The sequence below is a fragment of the Falco rusticolus genome, chromosome 1, assembly GCF_015220075.1.
Source record: "Falco rusticolus isolate bFalRus1 chromosome 1, bFalRus1.pri, whole genome shotgun sequence".
NCBI classification, from domain to species: domain Eukaryota; kingdom Metazoa; phylum Chordata; class Aves; order Falconiformes; family Falconidae; genus Falco; species Falco rusticolus.
Window position 1 is genome coordinate 20544991 of NC_051187.1, and position 23437 is coordinate 20568427.

Genomic DNA, 23437 nt, shown 5'->3' on the forward strand with positions numbered 1-23437 from the left:
CGCAGAACCAACACCCTGTGGTACCGGTACTGCCACGCAGGTAGAAACTGATGGAGGAGGTTGTGGTTGGTGCCATCAAACGAAGCCGGAGGCTGGTGTCTGATTGTCTTTGGCAGTCACGCAAAGCCAACGCAAACCACAGGGGAGGTGAGGAGGGGGAGGGCAGCTGCTGCCGATCAGATCAGCCAGATGCCAACGATTTTCAGTATAACTCATTTTATTGCACAACACAAACTTTATATCCACATTTTTTCTACATATTTTAAATAAAAAACATAGACTATACATTACCTGAAACAAAAAGTCAAACATAGTAAGAAATGATATGCTACAATACCCACAGTATTAAACATCACACATCAGCTTACTTAAAAACAAAACACATTTGGAGATAATTCCAAACCCTGATCATTAGCCTCCAGGCTGGATTTTCAAAGGCATTACAGGTTACAATGCATAGACACATACAAGTTATAATTCAGCAAAACAAAATCCATTTATAAAAAGTCACAGTGAAAGTGGAGGTAAACTTATACTAAGCTCGTGTAAGTAAAATGACTAAGAACTGCTGTTCTGGAAAGCAATTTCCAGTTAGAGGACTATATGCAGAAGATAATAACAACACAATTACCCTCTGAAATCTTAGCTTATTTGCAGAAAGATAATGAAAGACTGGAGGTTTTCTCTGTTTGTTACATGAAATTATGTTTCCATAGCCCAAATCTCTGAACTACCCTGGGTCCTCTCTACTGTGTGTGAACAACCTGAAAACAATTTACAATTGTTCACCTACAAATAATTAAAGAACAAACAAAGGGTTCAGTAATACCAATCATAATTTACAAGCCAGCAGGGTCTATAAATTGTCCAGATTAAAGTAGTTATTAAATGAAGAAAGTGAAAGAAGTATAATCTCCCAGAGGTTTATGAGGTGTTAAGAGATCGTTTTTCTACAGTATTTGCTGTGAAGTCTTCTCTTACCTGTCAGGGGTTGCATCCCTAACTTGATTACTTGGCTTTGCCATGCAAAGAAAGATCAGTGCGTAAGCTGTGGCATATAAAGGTCTTCAGACCTCCAAATACCAATGCCAAAATTCAGCTAGTGTGACCCCACAGCCACCTCGCCTGTCACTGCTGTACTTCCCAGGGTAATCCACAGACACTGGATTTTCCGACCCACTTAATACATCACAGTACAATAAACTTACACAGAAAATGGATGGACACAGTGGAGGTTAGCTGGGCTTCCAGACAGGGCTGGATCCTCTGCCTGATCTCACACATAAATGCTGCTGAATGTTCCTCACAGCACAAGAGTTGAAACAAAATGGAAAGAACACTCTGCAATGCAAACAATCAGCTCTGACAAGAGATTTTCCCTGTTGGCACTTCCATCGTCTTCCTCATCATGTCACCTGTCCCAGGTCATCTATAAACAAGAATGAGCAGTGAGAATAAAGTTGGGAAGGCACATTCCCAGGGGTTGCAAACGCCAAACGAAGCTAGAAAATCACGACCTTTAATTTTATTGCTATTTAAAAAAAAAAAAAAGAAAAAAGCAAACAAATGAGAGATCACGGGCTTATCCTTCAGCTCAGAGCAAGCAATAAACAAGGCCCTTAAACCCCAAAATACAGGCAATTAGGCTGAATACATATTACTATGAAACAGATGTAAGCCCTTAAAAGAAGAGTTTACATTTCTTAACAGTCTTCAGAAAAAAATAAAGCAGAAGAGTGAAATTAAAGTGATTATCTATACATAAGGTTTCTTAATTCATTTATTCAGGTAGTTTTGTCAGTAATAAGATTTTCTCTGATTCTTTAGTAACTATCAGTCACCATATTGTAATATTAGGAGAATCTCTTTAGTTTAAAACAGATTAAGTATTCACCTTGCAAACAAATTTGAGGGTACAGCAGAAAGAAGAAATAGGTTTCCTGCACATAAAGTTGTACATCTGAAAGATCAGAGAACGGGGCAAGGACCAAGGGGGAATCCAGGCAGAGTCATTATCACACTGTGAATCTTCAGGCTGGACACCTCATCTCCTCATGCCTCTTACACTTCATCTAACAGACTGAGATGTGGGGGAGTGTGGATGGGGATCTCACCAAAATCTTCCTTCAGAGCTTACGAGGACTGTCCCTGGGAAATACACTGCAGAACTAATTCCCTCCCACTTTTTCATATTTGCAAAAACCAGCACAGGCTGAATGCACAGGATACATTTTAAACAGGCTGTATTCGCTTCTGGGGGGCAGTGAGCAGCAACCTCTGCTGGCTTTAGATTTCGCTAGGAAAACACAGACATACCGAGAACCTTCAATAAAAGAACTGGCCAACCTGTCTTTCCCAATACATACATTGGAACAATCTGGCTCAAAACAGATTAGGGCTTAGCAAAGCTATTGTTTAAAGCAGTTTAAAATATCAATATCCTTCAGAGTTTGCTGGAATTTTAACCGTCGCTTCAGTAAAGGCCAGATTACGTGCTTGTGGCAAAGAGTACATTTCTCATACGAAAGAAGACTTCTGCCTTCAAGGACGTGTGGTAGCCAAACCCAACCCTGTGACTACTTCGTTTGGCTATTGAAGCCACAGGCATCTACACAGAGCAGAAGAACAGAGACTGCAACTGAATTGACAAGTGCTGGTTCTCTTAATGGACTCACTGTTGAGAATCAAGATTCTTCATTTTCCTGTTACTGTAACAGCCTCCACTCTTTCAGACATTGAACACCTCTGGGATGAGCGATTTTACAAAATGAGGGCAGGGGATATCTAAGGCATAAGCAGGCTTATCCGAAAACCAATGTTTAACTCAACCCTTAACTATCCTGCTAGTCTCAGGAAAGAGTATTACACAACTGAACAACAACAAAACCTCAAAAATATTCACATTAACAAATTCAGGTCCTTTCATATATTTTACATCATGAAGTGTCTCCCAGGCAGACTTCCTAAAACTTAAAAAAAAAAAAAAAATCCATCAAAAGGGGGGGTAGACAGAACTTCCTGCTGCAGTAACTCACGGCTTTTACTGTTCAGATAACGAAGTCCTGAAAACCCCCAACACAAACCAAAGAACCCACATTCTCCTCAATGCAGAAACTGATCCTTCCTTATAGGTTTTGGTTAAAATCAGTTGGTTTTTTTTTTTTTAAAAAAAGAAACAAATCCAGCAGTCTCGGAAGAAAACATGCACTACGAGGACAAAAAGAATCTGCTTATGGCTCAAAGACTTCCCAGATCAAAGATGCTAGCACCTTCACTTTCCTCCAAGGAGGACAGAAGTCCAGCAATGAGTATGTCAGGTTACTACATAGAGTATTGTGGTACTCAAGTTAAGAAGCACGCACCAAGTTGAAAAGTTATGCGATTTTAAAATTTGTCTTAAACTCTTGAAATCAACATCAAGTGGATGCTGCACAAATATCTTTATCATGTCATTTCTGAGGGCTTTACAGATGAGCAGGTATCCTTCCTATTTTACAAGCATAAAACAGATGCAGAAACTTTTAATGTGCTATGAAATTGGCCAAGTCACTTAATATGAGACCTGATAGTATGATCTCCCTTTGCTCCCCGTTAAATACCACCAGACAACCCACATATAGATGGGAAGTTAATATGATGAGTCATGTTTTTGTTCAGACACGCAGCAATCTTAAAAAAAAAAAAGCTAACAATTCTACTTTTTAAATAACTATCCCTCAACTCTCCCACCATTACCCCCAGTATTCATAAAAAACAGAGTAATCACTACAATCCAGGTATGTAATCAGTGCTTTGAAAATATTTGAGAGTTCTTATTTGGGGAGGGGAGTTTATTCTGACACGTATTCCTTTATGTCAATTTGGGACCAAAAATGGCATGTATCCTGCCTCAGAACATGAAATAAAAAGTGTCTTTCCCTCTAACTACATGAACTAAATGGACTGACATGTACTGTCCTTTTAATGATCTGCAAACATGATATACATAGCAACATCATATTGATGACATGAGACTGTTTACTGTATGACCGATTTGTCTATGGTGTCAATTCACAAACACAGGGTATTTGGGAGCATGGGGTGGAAAAGTAGCAGTGTAGATGATAAAGTGGCAAAAAGCTAAGTAGGAGAAGCACAGAGAAATAGGTAAATGTGTTCTAGCAATCCTCTAGCCTAGCTAGGTATGAAGAAAAGTCCTAAAGAAAAAAAAAAAAGCAGTATTACATAGGTATTTAGTTTAATTAGACAATTATAAAGCACTCACGATATACAAAACCATCTATCATCTTAAACATGGATTTAGTAGATCAGCTACTCACATTTTTGCTGCAAACGCAGATTTCAAAAATTACGCTATATGCCAAGAAAAGTCAATAATGTTATATAAACCAGTTACTAGATTATACTCCCTCAACATCCACCTGCACAACTCTTCTGTTTCTGCCAAAAAATGAACACATATTAGGTAATATCTTCTAAATAATTGTAAACAAAGACTGCTTAGAAGAAGTGTGTCATTGCTAACAATATTGTTAACCTGCACAAATCACAACACAGAATGTATGTATTTAATGAAAGCATGTCAGCTCAAATCCATGTTTTCTATATTGCACTTATGCTGTCTTCTGGAGGATCTGAAGGATGAAAGCTTCAATTAAGATGTACATGGTACAGACCAAGATTTTAATCTTATCTTTTTGGTTAGGTAGTCTTCCTTCCTTATTTAAGCACTAAACAGGAGAAAGTTATAAAATATTGGGGGTGTGTGCACATTAAGAAATAACAAACATGATCAAAACAGGGATTTTGTTATTATAGCTTCTCTAGAACAACAGCAGAAAAATTCTTAAAGCCAAACTAAAAACCATACTGTTAAATCAGACTTCCATTTCTGCAAGTAGTGCTGAAATTCAAACCAGAGACACGTGCCACATAAATACATGTATGGGAAGCGGCAAAACCCACTGAATAACCCAGTAAAACTGCAATCCTCATTGTAGTCTCCAATTAAACAGATACTGAAAATCTTGAACTTCAATGTCTCAAGTGTACAAGCAGCCAAAACTTTGTAAGCCTCACCTTTAAGTTCGTCCGTCATTTTATCAGAAATTGTGGTTTACAGTTTAAGATTCTCGGGGAGGGGGGAGAAAAATGAACCCAGCAGAGTAGCAAAGAAACCATGCAAGCTTCCTCACCTTTTAGGGAAACTTCACTACTCTCAGCTTGACTTTTAATTTTGGGGTGTCAAACAACAACTTGTAACACAAAGGCCAATCAATATCTTGGAAAACCATTTAAACAAACTTAAAATTAAGATTCAAATGCATAAACTTCCTCCTTCCCTCCATTTCAAAATTTAAGCTCTGAACTTGAAACTCAGCACTTGACAAAGACCCTCTGCAAGTAAACTTTGCAAGTAACTCTGCAAGTAAAAAAATAAAAAACCAGAGATCATTAGAACTATATGCCCCCACCTCAGAGAGACAATTTACTAAGAATTCCTAAATTAAATACATAAAAGCATGACAATGCAAATAATTTGCCTCTGTTTTGCAAGACACTTTGATCATAAAGTTCTTAGAATTATTCTGAGAATTACCTCAGGTAACTGAGAATATTAATCATTGTAATTAACATGTTTCCTAAGTGTTTTGGTCAAAAGTTTAAGTAATATTCTTGGATTAACTAATCCAATGGAATGCAATATGCAAACACTTTCCCTCTCCCCTCACGATTATTTTGAGGCCACTTCAAGTGGGGTCTTCTAGAAAAATACTCAAGCTTTCTGTACCTCACAAAACAGTAGTATTTTCAGATGTTTGGATCAATCTTTCAGGTTTAGACATAAAGTAAATTCAGCTTTGAGATGTGATTAACGTCAGAAACGCAACAATTACCTTCTGAAAAGAATATGATTCTGCAATGGCTGCCTCTTTCAGTGTGGAAAGAAATTTCCTCCTCAGATATACCCATTTATAATTGGAGAAACATTTGAATATGAAGATTGACCTTTTTTCCCCTGATATCACACCAGGAAGGGTCAACAAATACATTAAAAATGAGACTTAATTGTCTGAAGAAGGTGTGGTGAAGGAAGCACTTGTCTAGTATCATCACTTGACCAACTCTAGAACAGTTATTCTCACAGAATGTAAAAAGAGTCAGTAACAAAATAATATACATTAAATATTCCTCTAACTTCTGCTAATAGGAACATACATACAGGGTTTTCTCATTTACCAAAAGCCTTTGTAAATGACCTGATTCTATTAGAGCTTCTTTTTTGTAAATACTGTAAACATTTAGAATTTCTAAGGCTAAAAACAGGCACAAGTCTTCCATGAACAGTTATTATTCCTAAAAGCATTAAGGAATATATTCCAAATCTGCTATTCCTTTTTCTAACAAAGAAAATAACTGAAATATCATATTATAATTCACAATGCAGATTCTTAATTAAAAAATGAATATAGCTTCATCGTGACGACAATTAATAATATATAGGGAATACTCCTTGTTTTGTTTTGTTTTTTAAATGACCTATTACATGAAAATTACATTTCCAGAATCTCTGTGCTGGGTGTTACTCAGTTTTATAAAGTGGTAAGTTTAAGTGGTGATTAGAACATTTGTAAGTGGGTAAAATTGAACCATGTTATGTCAGCATTATTAGCACCCCAGCTTTATAATAATGCAGGTGAGACCTGCAATATCCATTTTGCAGACTATGATACTAAAGCCACGTGTCAGGTGGCACCTTTTAAAAGATGTTAAGATGCTCCTCTCCATAATTTCCATGAGGTGATTTTGTTTTGTGCCTCGTTAAGGTACCTGAGCCAACAGTCTTGTTTCAGGCTGGTTTTTCAAGATTTCAGAGGTTTTTCAACCTCAGTAACAGGTTCCCTTTTGCTGAGCAGCGAAGCGTTAGCCAACACTTCAGCAGACTGATTCCAATACGTGTTAGCAGCAATGCATTTCCAGAGACATGTTGCAAAAATATTAAAAGCAATTGTCGTCTAGAAGTCCTTTTATGCCTGCACCATTCTGGACAAAATAACTCACCACCAAGTAATCTTGAATTCATAGATAGGACGCTTGCAGTAATAGTGATTTATCAGGTGTTTATCACAGACACCAATACACTGATGATCCACAGTTATCCCTCTGTCAGACAGGTCTGTCACAATACAGTGCAGAAGATCATATACATCAGCCACAGCCTCCCAGGGGCCAAAAGATACATCTACTTCGCAGTGATGTTCAAATAGCTTTGTCTCGCTTTCACTCCTTTCAAAACGTAAAGAATTGAAATGTGGGCATTCATAGGGAGTGATGGGCATCTCTTCTTTGAAGACACAGACCTTCAATTTTGCAAATCTTGCTTTTCTTTGCATAGCTCTAAGCTTTGCTATTTCAATTATCCGCTCCAAATGATCTAAAAAAAAAAGTTGAAAATAACAATGAAGCGCCTAGCAAAAGAAAACAAATACAATCATTTTGTGTGAAACATACTACTGCAGTGTTTAACAAGTTATTCTTACCATAATACTAGCAGCAACAGGAAGCTGCACATAGCTAGGTGTAGAGTAATTGATTCAATCTGCTATCTTTTGTCCTCACTATAAGCCCAAGTTTATTCAGTGGCAGGTCCTAACAGAACAAATGCAGAGGCAGAGAAACCTTCTCATTTAATAAGCCTTGCATGTTATGGCCTAGATCTTGCTCCCTTTTAAGATAGCAGAAAAATCCGCATCCTTGGATGCGGCAGGAACAGATCTGGCGTGGAAACCTCAAAGATCTAAAGAGCATGAAAAGTATATAATAAAACTTCTCAAATACAATGAAATTAGTTTGAAAGTTGAAAGCAGATCTGAAAGCACCATGTATACTATTCAATTCACGCTAGAAGAAACAGTCAATACCATTTTATTTACCTTTGTAATATGGCATTAGGCCCAGGAAAGCTTGTCTAACTTTTTCTCCTTTCAGAGGCTGAATATCCTCTAGATTGTCTAGCAATGGTCCTATGGAATAATACTGAGCTTCCTTGTAAACTGACCTCACTCGTTCTCTTGGTGGCAGGTCACCAGACCGCAAGAAGTTAAGTATGTCTCTAAGAAAAGGGCAAAAATATTATTAATTAACACAACGTAACTGTTGCAGGTGGGAAAGGAGAGGAAATACTGGATATTCATTGTTTATTCCTTTGAGACAGAAATCCTTACACTTAGACAGCAACTGAAATAGGCATCATATTTCCAGCTTTTGTTTTTAAAAGCATTTGCCACATTCAAGTTTCAAAGTCATCACTTCACATTTTGCCTCTATTAATGTCAAAACTCATTCAAAAAAATACCATCATATTTTAAACAAAAAGTTCAAGGTGGACTAAGCACTTAAAATAGAGGAGGACACAGCGTTTCATGGGAAAGAGATCATAGTTACTGTATTTCAAATTTAGGTTTGTGACAAAATAAGTCTTTTCCATTTTCCTGGTGAATCATATACATGGACATTTTATCCCACACAGAACCAGGATTCTAGCTAAATGGATGGTGCATTTGCAAAGGAGGTGTTCTTTTCACAGGATCAGGGCCATATATGCTTTGTTATTATAATAACAGAGACAACATTTCCTTGTAGTTCTGAAACAGTGTTAAGCTGCAGGATTTTTTAACAGGGAAATATATCACTTTATAAGCATGAACCAACAAAACTGTTACTGACCATATCAAACCAAACAAGTGTTGCTGCAATCTTCATTAGAATGCCAACAAACAGCACGTGCTAACTTGGCACTCTTTGCCAGCTGTGTTTTCAATTCAGATTGATAACATCACAAATGAATTGGTTTTCCAACAAAGCAGGAGGCACTTCCAAATTGCCAAATGTAAAGAAACAATTATTTTCAAATAAATATAGTGGCTTAATCTATTTCTGTCCCAGATTATGCTACAATCCGAATGTGCTTTGAAAATAATTCAGTACTGTTGAAGAGATTAAGGAAATGTCTACAAAGCAGGAAGAAGAAATGTAAGTTAAATTGCAAAATCTGCTTTGGGCTAAGACATTAACCCATGAACGCTGCTTATCTTTTATAGCAATCTCAGACCAGTTCAAACAGAGCATTAGTATGATCATGGTAGTTTAATTAAAAACAAAGCAAAAGCTAAACACATAAGAAGAAATCCTGAAGGTGAAGGAATATGGCACTACCAGCACAAATAATTAAAAAAAAAATTCTACGAGGCTTGTTTTTTTACCAGTTATGTTATAACCTGTTTAAACACTGAAAGCATCAAACTTTCAACTGTTTAAGAAACCTAGATGCATTCCTTCCATTCCCACTCTATCATAAACACTGTAACATCAATCAAAAAACAGTGCTGTACAACAGAGCTTCCTATGAAAAGGACTGCCAAATACATTCTTTTTTAAAACATCAAAACAGCTTGATACCTTGGAAGGGGATACTCTAGAGGAGACAATGTACAAATTCAAGACATTACTTGTTTTTATTTTCCCGCTAAGTTCTTAAGAATAAAACAAATAGCTTTTTAATTGCAATATACTTGAGATGTTTTGAAGGTTTGGATGCCAGCCAGTCACATCTACCTACTACACAAATATGACTAACTAAAAGGAAAAAATAGTGTTAAAAATTAATTTTTCTTTAAATTCTTCAGTAACAACTTTTAAATTATACTGCTGAGGACACTGTACATACCCAAAGTAGGTTCCATCTCTGTCAATAAAGTATCTGCCTTCAGCATCTGTTGGAATATAGTGTCTTCCACTAAACATAGCCGCCAACATTGTGTCCTCATAACGTCTCAGTGTTGACAGTCTTGTTGTAAAATACATGCCTCCTACGTTTAGTGGAACAACTTCTGGAAACTGCAAAAGCAATCACATCATCAGAAATGAGCCTCCAGTCCTCTGCAGACATGTTCAGGCCAAAAGGGGTACAACTTCCAGAAGACACAGCATGTGACCTTTGCCACTGTGCCATAACTTGGTGCAAAAATGCTTCTTTCCTGGCCTGTTGCCACAGAACAGTGAGGTTCAAGGGTTAACAACTTGAGTATGTTGGTTGGCTTCTGGGTGTAATCAGTGAATGTTTTAATTTTACTTGGACATCTGAAACAGCAGTAATCACTCATCAGCTTTAATACCAGATATTCATTAAAAGCATTTGTGTCTCCTCGTAACTCTTTTGGGGAAAAGGAAAAACAAAACAACATACACAACCCAACCCACCCCCCTTAAACACACACACACGCAAAAGGTAGGAAATCTCAGGCCAACCTCGGGACTTGCACTCAGCTGCTACTCCACCGGGTTCTTTTAGATTACGCTACTATATGCTGGAAAAAAACCAACCCAGTGATTCTGTATTTACATTAGGTTTACAGCAGGCCTGAAAGCCGAGTACCGCACCTTCAGATGCCTGGTACTAGGCTAAACACTTAGTTGTATCTGTCAAGTACAAATATGGATGGTAATTCTGAGTAACGCTGCCAAGCTATTGAATTTAGTAATTTTATTAGAATTCAAGAGACTTCGTTTTATTCAACCATTTTGTTACTAATGGAAAATGAACTGGCTATGCTTAAATGCTCCAGCAAAGATCTCCGGAATGCTTCGGCCGCTGGGCGGTACGTGCTGCAGGCAGAGGACCTTCCCAGCTGCACAGTGCCGGAGAGCCCTTACCTGCTGAGGCAGCAGAGGTAGCGCTTGTCCCGCCTGGGTTGCGGTAGGAGTGGCCGGCTCTTGGAAATCATCCTCCGCATCCGAGCTCGACATGGCATCATCCGGGTTCCCACTCACTTTGTTCTGCCCCGTAACTACCACCATCCCTCTGGCTCCCCTAAGCAGCTCTGCTGGGTGGGCAGCCGTGGCACTGCCAACTGGGAAACCGGACCCAAATGACCCCGGCGCGCTGCCCACCGGCTGCAGCTCACGGGGCAGGCAGGGCACGTCCCTCCCCGGCCTGACAGCGGCAGTTCACCGCGGCATTGCTACGCGGGGCAACGAGCGGCGGACGGGCTGTACGGCGCTACCCCCGCGGGAACGCCGCTCGCAGCGCCGTCCCCAGGTCCGACGGGCACCCAGCCCCGCCAGCGGCCGGCTGAGCCAGCGGCCGCCATTGGCTGCGCGGCGCGGTGCCTGATTGGCTCCGGCAGCCTTTGCAGCACAAATGGCAGCCGCTGGGTGGATCTGAGTGGCCGCTGCCCCACGCCGCCCACCGCCATTGGCCCAGCCGGGGGCCCCGCCCCGCCCCCGCAGCGCAGCGCAGCCTGCGGGGCACGGCCGGCGGCGCGGCCCGGGCGCTGCTCGCTGCCCGCCTTCCCGGCGACGTGGGAAAAGGGATTTTCCGACCACACGGAGCGAACGGGCGGCCTCCAGCGCAGTGCACCGCCTGGCGCTGCGCACGGAGCGGCATACTCACGGCTTTAACGCTACGGATTACCCCGCGCCTCTGCAATGACAGTTTTCCTGCACAGCGACACCAGCTACGCGGCTGTCACAGGCCCTTTCAAACGGAGGGTGGGACGGACCAACCACAAACTGCATTAAAATCATGACTGAACAATCAGCACTGAAAAATCACCATTGAGCAATAAGCATTGAAAAAACACCTCTGAACAACAACCATTGAAAGAGCAGAGGAGGAAAAGCTCGAAACCCTACTGTTCTCTTTAGGCTGCGCTATGTTAAAAAAAAAAAAAAAAAAAGAAGCACCTCCCGTTTCCAGGGTTGCTGTGGTGTCTCCGCTGGCGTAACAACATCCTAAGGAAGGTGCTGTACCACTGGAGGCTTCGTCTGGCTCTCTGACCCTGCAAGCTCCTTCTCTCAAATCATTATAAAATGGAAAAAAAAAAAAAGGAGGAATATTTGCACAAGCACATCTACATGTATTTTTTGACTGTTTCATAAAAGTTGCTTCCAATCAAAATAAACAAGCAGGAATGACATACAATTTTTACAACCATTATTAATTATTTTGCCTTACTAATTCTGCTAACGCAATGCAGAGAGAAGTAGGATACTCCTGGTCAAAACATATTCCTTACAGAGTTTATCAGAGCAAAACCTCCATATTCAGTGGGACTGTACACAGCCAACTCTCACAAAAATTTGGAGATGAGTTCTAGATGCTGTTTAATGCCCTAATAAACCGAGATAAGTAGGTACCATTAAGTTTCAAAAATTTCTTTTTAAACTGCAGCTTATTAGAAGGTTTATCTCAGCTCAAGACAGTATTTAATTTCTCTACAGTTCAGAAGATGGGCTTTCACTTCATAATCATTTTTCCACCACAGTACAATGCATAGGCAGATAAATAAGGACGGAAGGGCTTCTCAGTGTCCACAGCTTATTAACAATTTTAAAATTTGTCCTGAAACGTTTATCCTGACATCATCAATTATCAAAAGAGTTAACTATGCCTCACAGATAAAGAACATGGACAAAATAAATGAAAGATTATTTTGGTAGGACTCTTCTAAAAAGTAAACAAATTATCATCAAGAAACAGCTTGCAGAAGCTTGATTTACAAGATCCAAAATTGAGTGCAAGCCTGTATTTACTGTGAATGTATTATTTATAATGCTGTGACTTGACACCAGTGCTTTGATGCTACATTTCCAGTTCTCTTACCCTAAGACTACTGAAAAGAACTCAAGACTGACCAAAAATGTGATCTTTAATTGTCTACATTTTTCAAGAATGTCCAATAGATTTCAAGTAAATGGAGAGTACTCTGAATAAACAAATTCAGCTCCATTAAGCATATTGGAATCATAGACCACAGAATGTGTTTTGGGTAAATTCATCCATTTAGCACTTTACCACAAAGGTCCTCTACTCCCAACAGAAGCAGAGGCTTGAGAAAAAGGAATTCTTCTTCCTCCTTCATAATCCTCCTTCAACAGGACACAAAGGTTTAGGAAAAAAAACCATGAGAGAGCATATGTTAATTATGTTACACTCAGGAGTAATGACCTCCTTTGCCACTGGAACATTCACACAAAACAATCTCCTAAACAGTGAGGTTTAGCATGCAAGACATCAGCCCATAATTAGTCCAGGATTTCAAGACTAAGATTAGTGGCAGTAAAATGAAGAGATTGATCATTGACAAGTTTAACCTGTTTTTTAATGCTCATTAAAAGGCAAGCAAAGTTCCTCTCCAGATCTGCTTCACCTCCTGTTCATCCAAGGACACAGAGCAGCGGAACAGCAGTATGCTGATGGAGCAGAGTCTTCCTGAAAGAAAAACAGAAGCTAATCACTCGCCAGTTTTCCGACATACAATCTTCTGCATTTTGGTTCTTTACATTTAATTTCTCTTCCTTTCATGAGGAATATATCTCCATCTGAATATCCTCTTCTTGCCACTTAAAGTATGCACCATAATTATAAACTATGCACAAAAGTATTTCTTTGTTAAATCTCTCATTAAAGTCACAGCATTTGTTTTGTTTATTTAAACTAAGTAAATTGCATCCATTTCGCTTTCCAATTTGTCTAGGTCCAGATCAACAGATAATTAATGAGAAGACATCATCAATAAAAAAAATTATTACTAAATCAGATATTTAACTGAACCATATGGCAGCACCATCCAACTCTACCCGAAACACCTCCTTCCAGTTTACAAGCTACATGTCATTTAAATGGCAGAGGTTCGTTTCCGGAGCTTTGTTATTGACAGCTCAGATCCTCGCTCACATCCACACACCAAAGCAAGCTTACTAAATCACAGAACCACACAACCATTTAGCTGAACCGGACCTGCCAGTTTTGCTTCATTCCCTAGGGAGTGATAGCAACCCTACAGCTGCATTGAGTTTTACTTGGTGCTGTGTTTCAAAAAAGCCTTTCAAGGCTCTGGTGTTCCCTCAGCTTTTCCATATTGGTTTAAAAAACTTTCTCCTCAATTCCTTCTGAGGTGACATGACTGCTAGCAAAGTTACATACCTATAAGAAAACAACATCATGATTACAGGGTCAAAGTCTTTCTCATCAAGGTACTGATGTATGAGTCCATCATAGGAGACCAGCACAAACTGCTGTTCAAAGTGAACTCATTGGAAGGTGCTTCTTTTGGGGAGACACCAACCAGACTGTTAGGAAGTCTCTCCCTTTTCCAGGAGAAACTGGCTCCCTGTGAGGATGCAGAACGAGGCACCACTCCGCAGTCTCTCCGCAGCATTCTTGGACTCCGATGACCCGAGGTTTGTGTGAACAAAGTGGGAGAAAACATGACATGCAGTTCATGCTAATGAATCCACATCAGAACAGCAAAGAAACATCCTGAAACAGGGCAGGGATCCCTGAGCTGCAGTAAGCTGTATTATGCATTTGACTGTAAAATCCCGGATGTACTCAGCACCTCTAGTCACCAGCAAAAGACAATGAGGAGTATGATGAAGGGATGCCGCTTGACTGTAAAATCCTGGACATGCTCAGCATCTCTAGTCACCACAAAACACAACGAGGAGTATGACAAAGGGATGCTGCAACTTCTCCGTAAGAGAGGCTGTGTGGGACACGACACGACACCTCAGGGCCGGTGGCCTTCTTGGGTGGGCACGGGCCAGCAGGGAGGCCAAGCCACCAGCTGCTGAATGACTGGTGCAAAAATGCTACTACTGGTCGCAGCAACCACCACCTTACACAGGGCTCCGCAGCACCGACAAGCTTTCATAAGCTTGACCCAAATTTCCAGTCACACCCCGAGCGTGGTGGCATCGTCCTGTCAGGGGATGGGGCAGCTCAGGCCCAGGGGAGGGCTCCGAAATGGAGCCAGATGCTAGGGAAGCCGGCTGCCCAGCAAATTAAGCGTTAATTAGGCACTTTAAACTGTGGCTTAGCACCTTGCTCTAGGTCCTTCCGAAGAGCCTAAAGGTTACGGCGTTCACCGGCCCGCACCTGCGGGTGGGGGGGCCGCCTGCGTGTGCCCGGCCCGGCAGCAGCCGCCGCCTCAGCGCTGCCCGCCCAGCGCCCCCCGCCGGCCGCGTAGCGCCGCGCCCACGCCCCCTGGCGGCCCGCGGGGGCAGCGCCCGCCGCCACCTCTGCCGGCGAGCGGGAACGGCCGCGGCGGGGCGGGCCCGGCCAGGCCCGTGGGTGAGCCCAGGGGGGCGGCAGCGGGCCGGGCCGGGACTGCGCCGCCCTTGCGGCTCCTCGCCGAGGGGAACGGCCCGTCACCCACCGACCCGCGCCCCCTCACAGCCACCGAAGGCCGCGCACGGCGGCGGCGGCGGGGGGGGGGGGGGGGGGGGGGGGAAAGGGTGGCGGGCACCGGCGCTGCCTGGGGCCGGCGCTGGGGGGCGCTCCGGCTTCACTTTTTCCTCACACCTTCACACCTGGATTGGGTAGGATTTGGGAAATTTATATCGAACCGTAAAATTAACTCATTTCCTGAAACGTCGCTCCTGAACGCGCAGGTGTAAAAAAGCAGCAGCGCAGCCTCAGGGCAGAGCTACAGCCGCAGAGCGGGAGAGGCAAAGCGGTTCCAAGAGGCAGAACCGCCGGGCAGCAAGGCAGGGATGTGGGGAAGAACCCTTAAACTCCCAAATCCCACGCCACCTCGAGCACCCTTAAACTCCCAAATCCCACGCCACCTCCAGCACCCTTAAACTCCCAAATCCCACGCCACCTCGAGCACCCTTAAACTCCCAAATCCCACGCCACCTCGAGCACCCTTAAACTCCCAAATCCCACGCCACCTCGAGCACCCTTAAACTCCCAAATCCCACGCCACCTCGAGCACCCTTAAACTCCCAAATCCCACGCCACCTCGAGCACCCTTAAACTCCCAAATCCCACGCCAGCGGGCTGAGGACACGGCAGGGTGGGCTGCTGGGTGGTGGGATGGTGGCCAAAGCACCTGCTTTGCAGCAACAAAGGCAATAAGCTAAAAAGTACCTGCTTGTTCCTGCAGTAAATAAAGCTCACCTCTCACTAGGATACTCTAAATTTATTTTTTCCTTCTCTCCCACCTGTTAAAAGCCAGCAAAGATCCAAACACAAGGACATGAGATCATCTCTTCCATCAGTATCTTGCATTATTTAAATCTTAACTCTGAGGCAAAACACATTCATAAGAAAAGAACCACATTTAAAGCATTTATTTTGAAAAATACAAAAGGTCATTGAATTGTAATTGTACATGTCACTTATCAGTTTTTTTAAATAAAAGATATTTAACAATTTCCACATGAGAATAAAACAACTGTTCCACAAAAAAAAAAATAAATCTTTAAGGACAAGCACAGACCACTCTTGAAAGCTTCATACATTTAAAACCAAACTGCTACAGGAAAAAAAAAAAAAAATCTTTGAAGATGAAGTTTTGCAATTAAGACAGAAGAGCAATTTCAGAGACAGGCATTGCTTTGCGTTTTTTAAAACCTTAAAAAATAGTGTGAATGTAATACAGTTCTGCATTAATATCTGTGATTTTAAATATTTTTGAACAGATTTGCATGCGCTCACAACAGCAAAATTTTGAACAAAAACTATGAAAGAAACGGGAGAGGAAATTCTGAAAAAAGCAGACCATGAGCAGTACACCTCACTGATCTCAGTGGGACAGTCCTTGTAAGATCATTTCCACGGAAAAGGCAGCAGTCTTTTTTTCTAAAGGAGGAGAAAAAAAAAAGTTATGTTTGAGCTGTAGATGTAATGTTCTGGTTTTATCCAACATTTTTTAATTACAAATAATGTGTAAAGGCTGTTATCTCATTAGGTGAAGAGTCACTGTCAAGACTAACCACAGGCACTAAAATTCTTTCCTGTAAGGAATGTGGCTGCCTTTTGCATTGTTTATTCAAAGAGTTACTTCTTGGAGCATATTTAGATTTTTTTTAAAAAAATAGCATAACTGTATTTCCACTTACATTCAAAATACTTGTGAAAGTGGGCTGCATTTATATCCCTAAAGTGTCTCTTTCATTACAAGGTACCAGTGGCAGTGATTGCTGGCAAGTTAATTTTGTTTCTCAGAAACCCGGCAGCAGCTTTAGATAGAAACATTGTAGCTTGAAACACATTTTTTCAAAGAGGTAAGCAGCAAAATGAAGTAGATGTTTTAGTCATTTGTCCACTACATGAAGAGATTATGGTTTCTCTATCGATTTCTGATGAAGGGCTACAAGTAATCTTTGGAAAACTTTTATATCCATTATTTCTAATTGGTAGAATGCTTTAGACTATATTTAGGGCTATGGAGAGTGCTGCATTTATGGCCACATAAAAATATGCTGGGTATATTTGTGTGGCTTGTTGCTTTTGGCTATATTTAAACTGGATGCATTTTGCCATCTTTTGCTGTCAAGCTAGACCATTTAATAACACAGTTGACAAGTAAAAATCCTGGATTAATACAGTAAATCTTGCACCATTCATTCGTTAACTACTCTGGAATTTACTGAGTTCCCTGCACAATCTTGTCATTGTGAATTCAACAACTAAAATACAGTTTATTCGAAGTACTGGCTATGGGACATATTAAAAGCAAATTATACCAATGAGCTCATCTTTAGCAGTTTCCTCTAACTAGAAAGGGCAATTGATTCAGAAACAAAGACAGGGTCATCTTTAAAGTTTCACTACTTTAACAAAGTATGCCATAGTGCTGGAAGACACACAGATATTAACATGAACAAGAAACTCTGCTGAAGAATGCCTGGACGAGTAGAGGCATCATTTGATGTACTCCCTTCAATTTCAAGCTCTAAAATAGCACTGCCAATACAGCAGCATAGCAAATAACTGCTAATTGTGATGAGCTGTGTAGAACTGCATTGTGATTCTTAAAGCACATCAACTATGCCCTTGTAAGCTCTCGCCACTAGGACTTACCTCAATGTGATTTTTACAGATTCTGAATCAAGATCCGTTTCTTCATATTTTTCTTACCCAGAATCTTACATGGAGTTACACAAGTTTTAAAAAGTCACCTTAACTAAATCAAGAGCAGCAAATGAGCAGGACTGCACGCTCTTTTATTACCTTCTGTGCAAGAAATAGCCATTCTGTCTTCTATTCCATAGGCTCAGTCTGTCAAGTAAATAATTAAAATGAAATTAGCTATTTTACATTAGAGGAAAAGATACCATTATCAGCACCAGTGTTTGTTCCCAAAAACATCTAGCTGTTAAGCTACATTATGTTAATTTTATCTTTACTGTAATACTGAAGGAGAACACTATCAGCATCGGTTTCAACTCCAGCATCAGTTTTTATGGCTTAAGCAATATTCTCTTACTCTTCCAAAGCTTATTTTTGCTTTTTAGATAATCTTTCTTTACTTTGGATAAATCTGCTCAGAGTTTGGCAAATACTGTAATTATACCAAGCTAACTGTATAAATCCATCTCCTGAAATTTGGCGGAGTCCCATTTTGAAACCTCCCTACCATATGGATTGAAAGAGGGTATTTACTAGTAATAGTGGACCAAATTCTTTTTACGTATCACAAGATAATTGGAAAATACAAACAGCATAATTTAACTACAAATACTGTAGTAGGCAGATCAAGCATCATTTATTTTGCTAGCACGCTATCTATGTATAGACAGTATGCTCGATTTTAAAGGCAGTTTATCTCCCTCCATTTTCCAGAAATCCTTATTGGCAATATTTAATCTCCTCCTGTTCTGACACACCCTGTGCTTGCAGCCACATATGCTGCAACTTTATCTGTAAGGCTGTAGATAATCTTGAAATAACCACAATAATTGCATTTGAAAGCATTAGAAATAACTACAGCGCACTTTCTCAATACATTTGCTGACAATAACTTTTAAGCAGCACACATTTAAATAGTTGTCTTGCCGTTAAGCTGTGTAGACATTTTGGCCAGCGGTTGAGAGTGAACAATGCTGTGAGCAACAGCACATTTAGCTGCGTAGTGCCAGGTTCTTAATGGTTTTCTATTAGCTGAGCACATCTTGCAAAGCATGAGCACTAACTGTTCAAAGGGTGAGAGCAGGCAAACATCCAGTAAAAGAGCAAAGCCCACATTAGAGATCACACAAAGATTTATCTGAAAGATTTGGTGTCCACAGCAAAAAGTTATATTCTGAAAACATGAAACAGACACCACAGCTATTCGACTTTACTGATCCATGTTCATTTTATCTTGCCACGAGACTTCCTTTCTACTGTCTTCTTTGGCTGGAACAAAAGAAACCAATTTTCCTTTTTAATCAATTAGGTTTTGTTTGAATGAACGGAGTAAGTCAAAATGCTTTATATGCGTGTGGTAGATTCTCTGGTGTATTCTTCAGTCTTTAACAAAGGTCACAATCAGAGTCCTTTCCTAACATTGGGGATCCAAAGTTAAGAAAGCTTGTGCCCATTAGTGCAGTTTTTTCTTTTAAAAGTAAAGATATTGCAAATTATTTTACTTTTCATAGGCTACTCACATTCTAAACAAAGTTCTGTACTGTATGTATCATTAAGGATTGGAAAGAGTAGAAATATAAAGTAATGCAAGCAGAGATACATAATCCTGGAGGCAGAGTGCCCTGAAAAATGTTTTCTCTCCCAATTCTGCAACACTGTACTCCTGTATACGCAGAAGGAATTAAAAAAGAAAACCCCAAACACCAAACAAGTACTTTTCTCCTTAGCTTTACCTGAACACACCTGAGATAGTAACCAGCCATTCGCTGTTTTTTCTATCAAAGCACAGTGTAGAGAGCACTTTAGGTGACGTTTATACATTTACCATCAATTATACAGCCTACAAAACCCGTTATTTTTGAACCTAGTTGAGCAACTCTCACCCAAGAAAACAAAACCAACTGCTACATTTTCTTATTTCGTATAAAATATTTCATTTAAGCAATAAAATACAAAAATTTTTGTTATTTCTCTGATAAAGGTGAATTAAATGATCTGACCCTTGTCTAGACAATCTGCTCTGATTTTCATGGCTACATTAGCAGAGCTTAAATCTGCAAGGCTATGGGAGGGAGAAACCTTCCTGAATTACAGGAAGGTACCAAATTATGAATTCTTAGTAAAATCTGAAGTTCAATAGCTCACCTGATTATCAACACTCCATTGATATCCACAGCTGAACTGTTTTGTTTGTTTTGTCTGATACAGTAGTATTTCTTTTTAAAAATCTCTCATTACTTATCTCTGCTCCCTGTACTATACTTGCAAGGCAAAAGATAAAGCCTCTCTACAAATAACAAACTTTGCAGCTTGGTCTACACAAAAGAGTCAAATGTGCCTTGAGTTTCACAGCAATACTCAGTCAGCTCAGGTTTACAAGCATCGTACTGTTCACACTGACACACACGCACTCAAGAGATGCTTGGGACTGCTGAGTGCAAGAGCACTGGAGCATTCAGTCTTCATAGACAAGATATTCTTATAATGACTAGTCACCTGTTCTCTTACGATCTAGCAGAAAATAAAAAAATTTATGAAGTGGTTTATGAAGACTGGCTGCATACTAACTTGCCACTACACCCACAAAAAGGAAACAAATCCAATACTGTACCTGTGGCACTTCTTTAAGGAAGTCAGGAAGCTGAAATTCACCTTTGTAGACCTGGAAAAAGAAAAACATACTACTCAAAGCTAGCAGTTCCTACTGTTTGAAATGCTAAAGAGCTTTTTAAAGGGAGGGAAAAAAATACATTATTTTAGGTTATTAGCATCCAGTAATGCTAAACCAGATCTACCTAAACTGAGCACAATGTATTTGTAAAAGCAGGTTTTATTCACAAGGCTTGGTCATCCAAGGTAGTTCTACAGCTGTACACTCAGCCCCAGGCTTGCTCTGTACTCAACAGTGACCCTGTCTGCATTAAAATGGTAAAACCATGTAACGCACATTACATTTCAAGCTTCCTTGAATTATTAAGTCCTGTAGAAGCCATTCACTATGCTTTTAGGAAAAGATTTTCAACAGGACAATTAAATGCGCTAGGAGTGACTTGCTACAACACATAACATTTTTAAGTTTTATATAAAACAAATCTGTTGCTTCACATTTTAGCCCCTTCAATAAATTAAAGTTCACCTTTGGGTTTAATTACAATTCGTAATTTAAAGATTCTCCATTTAAAGTTTTTCAAAAGAGCTACCTGTCACAATCTCATGGACTGTGTCAGTACTGATATACCAGCCAGGCAACAAAAAAAACATTCAGTTCTCAAACATTGACATTTTACAGCGAAGAAACTCAACGAGTGTCCCACAATACATTTTCTGATGCATCACAGTACTCATTATGTACAAAAAAATCATTCATACAAACAGAAGCATCACACTTGAACAACTGATTCCATCTCACTATGCCGTCAAAGGAAAGTTCTGTTGGTTTTGATACAATTCGAGACAGTGCATCATCTGAATATGCCAACAACTTAAGTTTCAATGCTGTTAAAATGGTCAACACTCAAGGAGCATCAGCATCTCCTACGCTATCTTACAGTGATCTATCCCTTTATTCCACTTATCTAGCTGGTGTAATTTTCAGGTAACAGGAAAGTTTATACATTTGCTTTATTCTTTAAAGATATACAGATACTATTATAATAGGTACAGATATCTTACTGGCCGTTTTCCCCCAAGTACTCTGTGTCAGATCTTGAGCCACTCAGCAAACATACTGCGTGAGAACAGACACCCGACCCCTTCCCTCCCAAGGCTGTAACCACACAGCTAAAACCCCAGCTCCTGGAGGGAGAACACAGGGTTGGATAAGACTTAAGTTTTCCTCAATGTTTATACCATTTAATAATTACTAATTTGCTTTTCATCTACAGAAAAAAACCAACCAGTGCAATAATCCTTTCCTATTTGGACTAGATGATCGTTGTAAGCTCCTTCCAACTGGCATCGTCTATTCTATACTAATAGACATATAGATTTAATAGCTTTGTATACAAGTACAAAAGAGCTCCACTTACTAGTAGGGCTGTCACAAGTTACCATCAGCGACTCCTATGAGTGTGAATTTCTACAACAACTGCACCCTCGTTACCAGCCTGACCTCGCGAGAGTTTGCAATCATCACAGTTTCCAGTCTTTTAGAGCATAACAATAAATCTGAAACAACACTGTTTGGAGAAAGAGCAAGGAACAAATATCCTCGAACATACCAACAACCACACCAAACAAGTGTTTCCACTATCTGACCAATTAGGAAATACATTGGCAATGTGTTGCCTTCTCTCTAGGGATACTTCTTAAAAGCTGCTTGCTTCTGAGATTAAACTGGAATACATTCCAAAGGGGCGTGGGGGGGGTGAAATATTCTGTATTACCTCTTTTTTTTTTTTTTTGCAAAAAGTGCAATGCTTGATGAGTTTTACCATCTGTTCTACTGAACCAACAAGACCAAACACTCTAGTGTCACCAGTTCTTTGTAGTTTTGTGTAGCTGTGATCATATTATCACACAACTGGCTAGGCTGAACACATCTGAACAAGGTTTCACAAAATCCTAACGTGACAGTAGGAATTATTATATACACACATCGCAGAACACTGCCTCTCCTGATATTCCATGTTTTAGATAAAACAGAAGGGCTGACTCAAAGCGATAGGCACAGCTCTCATTTATATTCAGCCAGGGGGTACTGTCATTCCCATGGAAACCTTAATGAAAGCCACACTGGTCAAAAATTCAGCATGTGGCTTACTGAAGCCTAGATATGCTATAAATATTTATAAATGAAGGAGAGTAGTTAATATTTTCAGCTTTTAACCAAGCCATTAAAATGTAGACTGTGTTCTAGAGAGCAGAAATGGAAGTTACAAATCAACAATATTATCACATCAAAAAATGCTATAGAACTACCCAGGCAATGTTCACAAGAAAAAAAAAACCAACATTATCTTCTATTAGATGAGCGCTGATGTTGGAAGAAACAGACATGCTTTTCATCTGTTCTGGCAAACAGCTACAGTCTTTATCTGGAAATTCTTAAAAACTGTTAATACTGATGAGGATGGTACATTGTAACTGATTCAGAAAGAGAACTACCAAAACCATGTTTGTCTCTCTGGAAGCCTCCTTCTTTCCTTCTCCCTGCAATTAAGACTTGGTCTAATTTTTGTATTACAGATCTGTATCTATGGCTGCTCTAAAACCTTTACCATTTTAAAGTCCTTTGTAGCATTTACTCCTAATTATCATCCAATAGCAACAATCAAGGGTATTCATCCATCAGCAGCATTAAGAAAAATAATTACTAACTATTAAGAAAAATAAAAACCAGTGTCATAGCTTGGAAAGAAAACATTTCAGGGGCATTTGATACTATATTCACATTAAATACCACAATTCACACAAATCTAACAAGTGACAGGGCCAAGAAGATTAGGTTTAACACACAAGTGTGCCTAATTTTGGTTCAGAACTGACATTATCTAGAATGCTGGCTTTGTCAAG

At 40.0% G+C, this 23437-nt stretch overlaps 2 protein-coding genes across 6 annotated transcripts in view; both read right to left on the minus strand.

Annotated features, from left to right (window-relative positions):
- Positions 1–199: 199 nt before the first annotated feature.
- Positions 200–11128, minus strand: KCTD7 (potassium channel tetramerization domain containing 7). Of its 2 annotated transcripts, XM_037374791.1 has the most exons (5): positions 10714–11128; positions 9728–9897; positions 7935–8113; positions 7063–7435; positions 200–1429 (listed from the first exon to the last, which is right to left on the minus strand). In XM_037374791.1, coding segments are annotated over exons 1-5 (867 nt in total). In that variant the 5' UTR covers positions 10858–11128; the 3' UTR covers positions 200–1428. The 2 variants fall into 2 exon arrangements, with proteins under 2 accessions (XP_037230688.1, XP_037230680.1); XM_037374783.1 differs by having other exon boundaries at positions 200–7435.
- A 4997-nt stretch (positions 11129–16125) lies between these two features.
- The window catches only part of TPST1 (tyrosylprotein sulfotransferase 1), a 31827-nt gene continuing 24515 nt past the window's right edge, over positions 16126–23437 (minus strand). For 2 of the 4 annotated variants that reach the window (XM_037374802.1, XM_037374809.1), the window contains exons 4-7: positions 20535–20585; positions 19117–19192; positions 18026–18073; positions 16126–16651 (exon numbers count right to left, since the gene is read on the minus strand). In XM_037374802.1, the coding sequence (XP_037230699.1) occupies positions 19148–19192; positions 20535–20585 (96 nt within the window). In that variant the 3' untranslated portion in view covers positions 16126–16651; positions 18026–18073; positions 19117–19147. The remainder of the gene's footprint in view (positions 16652–18025; positions 18074–19116; positions 19193–20534; positions 20586–23437) is intronic. The other 2 variants (XM_037374815.1, XM_037374820.1) reach the window with 2 other exon arrangements.